Here is a 9,730-nt window from a genome sequence, read left to right as displayed (position 1 = left end):
ATGAAAAAATTTGCCCAGCTATTTTTCTCAGAACGATTTCAGAGCAAAGCAGACATTAAGTTCATCTTACATGAAACTGAGTGGGTAGGAGGTGGCTGATGTTTGAGAAAGTCCAGGAGGAAATGACACAGTTGATTGTCTTGCCAATAAAAAAATGAGAATTTCCTTTATATTTTAGCTTGAAGAAAGGACTAGTTAAAAATAACCACCATCATCAATAGCTAACCAAAATTCAGAACCAGAACTTAGTAGAAGAGTGTAGACAGGATGGCATGAGTTGGATTTTTAAAATAAAGTGGTAAAGGATACATAACACAGTTATTATTGTAGTCATTTCAGCTGTACCATTCAATGGCTTTAAATATATTCACCATGTTGTTTAACAATCACCACTCTGTATTTCTGGAACTTTTCATCATCCACCGTCCAATGGGCTCTGTTCCCATTAAACAATAACTCTCCATTCTCCTCCATCGTCTACCTCCCACTCCTTAGTAAACATCTTCCTCCTATCTCTCTGAATTTACCTATTCTATGTACCTCACATAAGTGGAATCACATAATATTTGTCCGTTTATGTTTGGCTTATTTCACTTAGCAAAATGTTGAAATGTTGTACATATAGCAGATATCAGGAATCCTTTTTATGGCTGTATAATATCCCACTGTATGTTCATACCACATTTGTTTATCTGCTAACAGACACCTGAGTTGCTTCTACTTTTTGGCTATCATAAGTAATACTTCTTTGAACATTGTTGTACAAATATCTGTTTGAGTCCCTAATTTCAGTTCTTCCGGGTATATACATAGAAGTAGAATTGCTGGATCATATGATAATTATAGTGTAACTTTGTGAGGCATTGCCAAGCTGTTTTCCACAGTGGCTACACCATTTTACATTCCCGCCAGCAATGCCCGAGGGTTCCAATTTCTCATATTCTCACCATCACTTGTTATTTTCTGTTTTTTTAAAATAATAATTCTTTTGCGTGTGAAATTGTATTTCATTGTAGTTTTGATTTACATTTTCCTAATGACTAATGATGTTGAACATCTCTACATATGCTTAGCTTATTGGCCACTTGTATATCTTCTTTGGAGAATTATCTGTTCAGGTCCACTGACCATTTTGTATTTGGTTTTGTTGTGGTTATTGAGTTGTAGTTGTTAATATATTCTGGATATTCATCCCTTAATCAGATATGTGATTTACAGATATTTTCTATTTTGTGCTGTCTTTTCACTTTCTAGATAGTGTTCTTTGATGGACACAGTTCTTAATTGTGATAAAGGCCTTTTTATCTACTTTTTTGTTGCTTGTGCATTTGGTATCCAATCCAAGAAATCATTGTCAAATCCGATGTTGTGAAGATTTTCTTTCCTGATGTTTTCTTCTAAGAGTTTTAGAGTTTTTAGCTCTTATGTTTAGTCATTTGATCCACTTTGGGTTAATTTTTGTATTTGGTGTAAGGTAAGAGTCCAATTTCATTCTCTTGCCTGTGGATGGCCAGTTTTCCCAGCACGAATGCTGTTCTTTTCTCATTGAATGCTTTTGGCACCTTGTTGGAAATCAACTGCCCACACAGGTTTATTTCTGGCCTCTCTATTCTATTCCATTGGCCTATATGGCTATCCTTATGCCCGTACCACACTGTTTAGATTACTGTCATTTTGTAGTATGATTTGAAATCAGGAAGTGTGAATCCTTCAACTTCATTCTTTTTTGAAATTGTTTTGGCTGTGCAGACTCCCATGAAATTCCATATGAACTTTAGGATGGGGTTTTTAATTTCTGCAAAAAAAAAAAAATCGTTGGGATTTTCATAGGGATTGCATGAATCTATAGATTATATTGGATAATATTGACATCTTAACAATATTAAGTCTTCCATTTCATGAACACAGGGTATCTTTTCATTTATTTAGGTCTTTTTCTTTCAGCAACCGTTTGTAGTTTTCAGTGGACAAGTCTTTTGTCTACGTAGTTAAATTTATTCCTAAGTATTTTATTCTTTTTGATCCTATTGTAAATGGAATTTTCTTAATTTTATTTTCAGATTGTTCATTACAAGTGTATCAAAATTCAACTGATTTTTGTGTTTTGATTTTGTGTCCTGCAACTTTGTTAAATTTATTAGTGCTACAGTTTGTGTGTGGTGTGTATGTGCGTGTGTGTGGTGTGGGTATGTATGTGTGTGTGTGTGTGTGGTGTGCATGTGTGGTGTGTATGTGTGTGTGTGATGTGTATGTGTGTGTGGTATTTGTGTGTGTGGTGTGTGTGTGTGTGTGTGTGTAAGCTTTAGGACTTCCTACATTTAAAATCAGGCCATCTGTGTACAGAGATAATTTCACTTCTTCCTTTTTAATTTGGATGCTTTTATTTATTTTTTTCTTTCCTACATGCTTTTACTAGAACTTCCAGTACTAAGTTGAAGAGAAGTGATGAAAGCAAACAAAAGCACCAATCAGAACACACAGTCCTGACATTTGGAGAGCTAAATACCTGTTGCCTGGCCTGGCCTCACCAAGCTGCACTGGGCGTGTGGGCTGCTTCCCCCTTCACAGCTGCCTAACACAGCCATAACCACAGGGAGAGGCTGAAATTCACTGAAATGTAGCAGCCTCTTTATCAAGCTCTCCCTTGGATGTTCGAAGTTTCTGACTAGACTAGTTCCAAAATACAGATGGTCCTTGACTTAGGATTGTTAGACATAATGATTTACCCACTTTATGATGATGTGAAAATAGAAATGGTGCATTCAGTAGAAGCTGTATTTCAAATACCATACACCCATTCTGCTTCCCACTTTTAGTACCATATCCAATAAATTACATGAGATACTCAACACTATATTATAAAATAGGTTTTGTTAGATGATTTTGAAATAGAAGAGTTCCCTTATGACCCTTGCGGGGCGTGTGACAGGAATGAGGCTTGTTCCTTTGGTGCCCTGCTGCTCAAACCCCTAGGGGAAGCATGCAGCATGCAAATGGGCAGGTGCAGAGGCTGTGGGGAGTGCTTTTGGGCTCCGGCCCCACGGCAGCATCTAGGACTCCTGAAGCCCAAGTGGGCCTGTGTTACAGTGTGCTCTTTCAGCTATACCATCTGCAGACAGCTTGTGTTAGTCAGCTCAATAGACCCTCTGCCTTATCGCAAGGACAGGGAGCCAGCGTGACAGCCTGAGTTCTTGCCCAGTATACTGGAAGAATCAGATCGCATGTGGGCTGGAGGGTTGAGTGCAAGGTTTTATTGAGTGGTGGAGGTGGCTCTGAGTGAGATGGATGGGAAGCTGGAAGGGGGGAATGGAGTGGGAAGGTGGTCTTCCCCTGGAGCCAGGCTGCCTAGCAACTGGACTGCTCTCCAACCACCACTGGCCAAACTCCCCTTGGCGTCCAGATGTCCTTCTTCTCTCTTTCTCTGCTGTGCCACCCCACTGCTCTCCACTGCTGTGTTCCTTCACTCTCAATGTTTAGCGCTTGTGTCTGTGCCCGCTAAGGTCTCAGGTTTTTGTGGGCACAGGATGTGGGGTGTGGTGAGCCAGAGTGGTCTTGGAAATGTAACATTTGGGCATGAAAATAGGAGTGCCAGTTCCCACTTAGGTCCGTGGGCACAGGTCCGAGGGTGGAGCCCTCGCCAGGGATCCTGCCTTTCTCTACCTAGCACTTCTCTGCCTCCTGTCCATATCAGTTTTGCCCAGTTGGAAGCTAATGTAAGTGTTCTCAACACGTTTAAGGTAGGCTACGCTAAGCCGTGATGTTTGGTAAGTCAGGTGTATTAAGTGCATTTTTGACTTACCATATTTCAACTCACATTGGGTTTAACAGGGCCTAATTTGATCATAAGTAGATAGAGGAGCATCTGCAGTTGCTTCAGTCAGTTCCTGTCCATTTGATGGCTGCTTAGATGGAGGGATGAATTCCTGGAGCTTCCTACACCACGATCTTCTGTGACATCCCTTCCCCAAGATTTGGATTTATTTTTTGCCCTGGTGGCCTCTTGTAGCCTGATAAATCTTTGTTTCAACGAGGTCAAGGTAATGGGGTAAATTCTTTGTGGGGTGGTTGGCTGCATTTTGTTTAAACTTCACAGATTTTAGTACTGATCTTAATTTTTAATTTTACTAATGTGATATACACACTTACGTAATTAAAAAACAAACCCTGGGCCAGGTATGGTGGCACACGTCTGTAATCCCAGCACTTTCAGAGGCCAAGGCGGGCAGATCACTTAAGGTCAGGGGTTTGAGACCAGCCTGGCCAACATGGTGAAACCCCGTCTATACTAAAAATGCAAAAAATAGCCGGGCATCATGGCACGTGCCTGTAATCCCAGCTACTTGGGAGGCTGAGGTAGGAGAATCACTTGAACCCAGGAAGTGGAGGTTGCAGTGAGCCCAGATTGTGCCACTGCACTCCAGCCTCGGCAGCAGAGCGAGACTCTGTCTCAAAAAAAAAAAAAAAAAAAAAAAACCCTGAGTGTGATTATATACATAATTCAATTAAATTGCATTTGCTTCTGAAATTTATATAAATCTAAATTAGGCAGTCACTTTTTGTGTATGATTTATTTATATTTGAAAGCCACAAATGACCCATTTAAACTATTTTTTTTCATAGGTCAGTGAAACAATGTCTTAGAAAGAAACATTTTTGTTTGTTCTGTTCTATAACAAACATTTTTTTTTTTTTCAGTCACGTACAGCCTTAGTGACAAAGAAACATTGGTCCTCTGTCCTACATTTTCATTATCTTTTTCCCTCTGGTCAGAATAATCTCAAATTTACATGTTAAAAACAATCAGTAAGAGAACTATATCACATTTTTAATAGGATGGAAAGTTTTCAACTTTATCACAAAGACAATGAATGTGGAGGCTTTCCGTTTGAAGATAAAACTATTCATTTAAAAAATTTTAAAAATTACAATGTTTCCAGTAGCTTCTTTTTGAATTACTAACATATTCCACACTCTAGTAATGGTTTGGCCAGCTAATCGTTAGTTTCTGCTTTAAAATGTTCTAAATTCCTGTTTTACTTTTGAAAAATGACAACATAGATGTCTGGAGGGTTATTTTCTGCTTAATGAAAGATCTAGAAACATTTTTTATTCCAAGAAAAAATTTCACTTGCCTTTAAATAAAGATATACCTTTTGACCAAACAGATTTTCTTTTTCTTTTTTTTCTTTTCTTTTCTTTTTTTTGAGACAGAGTTTCACGCCTGTCGCCCAGGCTGGAGTGTAGTGGTGTGATCCTGGCTCACTGTAACCTCTGCTTCCCAGGTTCAAACGATTCTCTTGCCTCAGCCTCCTGAGTAGCTGGACTTACAGGTGTGCATGACCACAGCCGGCTAACTTTTGTATTTTCAGTAGAGGCGGGTTTTCGCCATGTTGACCAGGCTGGTTTCAAACTCCTGACCTCGGGTGATCTGCCTGCCTCGGCCTCCCAAACTGCTGGGATTGCAGGCATGAGCCATTGCGCCGGGCCAGATTTTCTTTTTCTAGCAAGGGGACCCACTTAAACTTGAAGAAGACTGCGATGGTTGAGGCTGGGCAGCAAGGCTTTACTGCAAACCCTTTACCACTGTTTTTTCTGGCTTTCTAGAGAACTTTCTAGCAAAAGGTTTCTAGAACTTTCTCCTTCCTGGCCTAACTGACATTCCCTGTTAGGTGTAGCCTCCCTTTCACTTTTCTTCTGCCTGGAGGAAATGAAGCTGCATGGAACTTTCTCTTCAAACTTTCCAAGAAAAAAAAGAAAGGCTCTAAGCACTGAATGTGGAGACTGAGGGGGATGAGCTTCAACTCTGAAGTGTTTCCAGCGTAAAACTGTCCTTTCCAGGGCCCGTGTGGCTGTCACTTGAGTGGAGGTTGTCTGCTGAGGGACCCCTGACTCAGCTGCTTCCCAGGGGAAGCTCCGTCTTCCGGCACAGGTAATGGCCTGCAGCTTGGTCTCCACCCAGCCCCATCTGAGCAGGCCGGGAGCTCCCGGGCCGTTTCACTTCTCTCCTTCCTGACTCCTCACCATCACCATCGCCCTCTCGCCTCCCCACCCCGCCACTCCTCTCCCACACGTGTCCCTTTCTCCCCTTCCTCTGCGTCTGCTCTTCTCAGAAGTAAGCTTACGAAGCAAAGTTGCGACTTTGAATTCCTGTTTTTCCAGCCACCCTCATGTGACAGGATGTCTCCTCAGTAGACGCTTTCCCTAAATTCAGGAGCCCTTTAAAAGGGAGGGCTTCCGCTGTAGTTCTTTTCAGCTGGGCAGCTCTGGGAACTTGGATTAGGTGGAGAGGCAGTCGGGGGGCCTCGTTGTTTTGCGTTTTAGTTCCGCCCTCCTGTCCATCAGAAGGAAAGGGTAAACCCTGGGCCATGAGGCTGCCCCTGCTCCTGGTTTTTGCCTCTGTCATTCCGGGTGCTGTTCTGCTACTGGGTAAGTCTGCTCTGAGGCAGGGGCTCTCTGACTTGGGGGGCCGGAACCCCACCTTCCTCTTCTGGGTTGCTGTGAATGGGTTCGTTTCAACACCTTTGTGAGGAGGAAACGGGGTTCCCCTGCACCACACAGTCCACGGCTAAGCCTGCTGCCTTCACCTGGCGGCCAGGCATGGGAGGCCCGGAGCTGGAAGAGGGAGGAGGATGCGCCTCAGGGCTCGGCTGCTGCGCGGCCGGGAGCCCTACAGACCTTCAGTGTCCTCCTGACTTCTCTCATCGCTCGTTGTTCCTTCCCTGTTTTCTTCGTGCAGAAATTTCCTGCTCTGTGGTTTACTCTTTTCTGGTTTTCAGTTCACACTATTTCTGTCTCACCACCAACAAACACCTTCTAAGTGTCTTTGGCTGGAAGGAGGGCAGCCCTGATGTCTCCGCTCGTCTTAGGTCCAAGGATATCATCGCAGATCATCCGCCCCCAAAAGTGATTCTAAGCAATTTCCATGCTTATTTTTTTTCTGCCAGAATCATTCAGACACTTGATTGTTAGAAAGTTCATCCTTATCTGTATTCTAGACTATTCAAACTGCCGCATAAGCAGATCGATTCCTGTTTTTCTTCTTTTTCTGGAGATTAGAGATTACTCATTAGGAACAGCTCCAGAGTTGTTCAAATTCTCAAATACCTTTTCCAGTCTGTCTTTTCTATTTCTCTAGACTCAGCTGCTTAAACTTCAGGATGGGAGTGCCTCGGGGGATTTTCATTGCTGGTTCTATTTGGAGATGATATAGAAGAGATTTCAAATATGATTTTTTGGTTTCTGATCCCCCTTTATTTCTATGAAATCAACAAACACTTGCAGAGAATGGTTTGTGCCTACGATCTACTCTATGCACTGATGTGAAGGTGGGTAGGAAGTTTCCTGGGAAGAGAGTATTTTAGTACCGCAAAGGTTAAATCATATTAAGTATTGAGTAGTAGTGATTATAAAAACACAAGTGAAGGTGGTATGGTTTACACCCTGTCTCTCTCACTCACTAGCTTTGTGACCTTGGGCAGGCTACTTTATTTCTTTGTGCTTTAGTTTCCATGTCTATAAAACGGAAAGAATAATATTACCTGCCCCCATCCGTTTTTGTGACGATTCAATGAGTAGCAATATGTGAAATGTTTAGAACAGAGTATGACCCATAGTAAGAGCCTTATAAGTGTTAGCTATTAAAATCAGTGGCAGAAAAGCAGTACATAAAAGGCCAAATAAAAAGGATAGATGAAATTAATTTTATTTTTATTTTTGAGACAGACTCTCATTTTGTTTCCCAGGCTGGAGTGCAGTGGTGTGATCTTGGCTCACTGCAACCTCCACCTCCTGGGTTCAAGCGATTCTCGTGCTTCAGCCTCCCGAGTAGCTGGGATTACAGGCATGCACCACCATGCCCAGCTTTTTGTATTTTTAGTAGACACGACATTTCACCATGTTGGCCATGCTGGCCTCGAACTCCTGACCCAAGTGATCTGCCCTCCTCGGCCTCCCAAAGTGCTGGGATTATAGGCGTGAGCCACAGCGCCCAGCCCAGATTTTACTAATATATTTTATTTCACCCAGTAACTCGGAAATATTATCACTCAACATTTAATCGATTTGGGATATTTTCCCATTCATTTCTTGAAACTCTTCAAAATCTGGTGAGTATGGTATACTTATAGTACGTCTCAATTCACAGTAGTGTCATTTTAAGTGTACAATGGTCACATGAGGTGACTGGCTGTCATACTGGGCTGCACAGATACAGTGCGTAATTTTCTTTAAACTGACTCAATAACGTTTCTGAGCAATAGGAGTATTTCCCTCTTCCTGACAGCAGGATGCCCTCCTCTGACTAATGTCTTCCTCTTCATAGGCACAGATATTGGGGAGAGAAGGGGGATGCTGAAGATCTGTTTACTTGGAGAATAAACAAACAAAAAATTCAAGGGACCCCCTTCCAGATTTTTTTTTTCCTACGTGAAAGCCTGTAATTTGTGTTGTTTTGTATTTTGAGACGGGTTTCACTCTGTCACCCAGGCTGGAGTGCGGTGGTGTGATCATGGCTCACTGCAGCCTTGACATCTGGGCTCATGCAATCCTCCCACCTTGGCCCACTCCCACCTCTCCAGTAGCTGGGACTTTGGGCTTAAGCCACTATGCCAAGCTAATTTTTAATTTTTTTTTTTTTTTTTTTTTTTGTAGACACAGGGTCTCACTATCTTGCTCAGGCCGATCTCAAACTTCTGGGCTCTGGTGATCAACCCACTTTGGCCTCCCATAGTGCAGGATGATAGATGTGAGCCACTGCACCCAGCCTGTAACTTTTATTTTATCTTTTCTTGGCCCAAGAAGCATGTGATTGGAGGAATTTGTGTAAAGGCAGGGCACCTGCTTAGTTAGCAGCAGGTTAAAGCTATGGGAAGCCTCAAGACCTCTCCCCTGGCTTCCTGCCCACTAGGAAAACCCATGGGAAGGTCTCCCTACTTGCAATCGGTTTATTTCTTTTCAATCCACAACCCTTCCTTCCACCTTCAGGAGAGCATCCCACAGCATTAGCACCGTAAGTCTCTGTGGGCTGCTGCTAACAGATGGGCTGGTTCTACCCAGCGGGGTCCAGGAGGCTAGAGGTGAACAGGGCTAGACGCTCACCTTTCCTACTGTTGTTCTTGCTGCGCTATCTTTTTAGCACTCAGCAGCAAGGTTTCCAGCTCAATTGGGTTAGAATCATGGTAGATGCACCATGAGAGCCGGTGGGACACAGAGGTTAGACCACAGCAAAGAAGTTTAACTTGGAAATGGGAGGGTTTGGCTCACAGGTAGTGGTGTATTGGCAAACTTAACTCCTGGTTCCTAGAAGGAAAGAAAGGAAGCACTGATTTGATTTATGCTGTTTACTGATGTCCATGCTGTAAATATTCCCACCATGGTTGATTTGAAACTACTGACTTGATGCCACTGGGGGCAGAGTTGGGAAGAGACGCCAACAATAGGCTTTTTTTTTTTTTTTTTTTTTTTTTTTGAGATGGAGTCTCTCTCTGTCACCCAGCCTGGAGTGCAATGGTGTGATGTTGGCTCACTGCAACCTCTGCCTCCTGGGTTTAAGCAATTCTCCTGCCTCAGCCTCCTGAGTAGCTGGGATTACAGGCGACCGACACCACACCTGGCTAATTTTTTATATTTTTAGTAGAGATGGGGTTTCACTATGTTGGCCAGGCTGGTCTTGAACTCCTGACCTCGTGACTTGCCCACCTTAGCCTCCCAAAGTGCTGAGATTATAGGCATG

At 42.9% G+C, this 9,730-nt stretch overlaps 1 protein-coding gene across 1 annotated transcript in view; it reads left to right on the top strand.

Moving 5' to 3' along the window:
* The first annotated feature begins 6,252 nt into the window (after positions 1 to 6,252).
* Positions 6,253 to 9,730, top strand: part of MRC1 (mannose receptor C-type 1) — a 103,079-nt gene continuing 99,601 nt past the window's right edge. Inside the window, exon 1 of the mRNA XM_030819236.1 lies at positions 6,253 to 6,426. Coding sequence (XP_030675096.1) covers positions 6,366 to 6,426 — 61 coding nt within the window. The 5' untranslated portion in view covers positions 6,253 to 6,365. The remainder of the gene's footprint in view (positions 6,427 to 9,730) is intronic.

Source organism: Nomascus leucogenys, chromosome 9, assembly GCF_006542625.1.
Source record: "Nomascus leucogenys isolate Asia chromosome 9, Asia_NLE_v1, whole genome shotgun sequence".
Taxonomy (NCBI): domain Eukaryota; kingdom Metazoa; phylum Chordata; class Mammalia; order Primates; family Hylobatidae; genus Nomascus; species Nomascus leucogenys.
The sequence above is the reverse complement of the archived record's forward strand: the minus strand, read 5'-3'. Positions and strand labels throughout refer to the sequence as shown.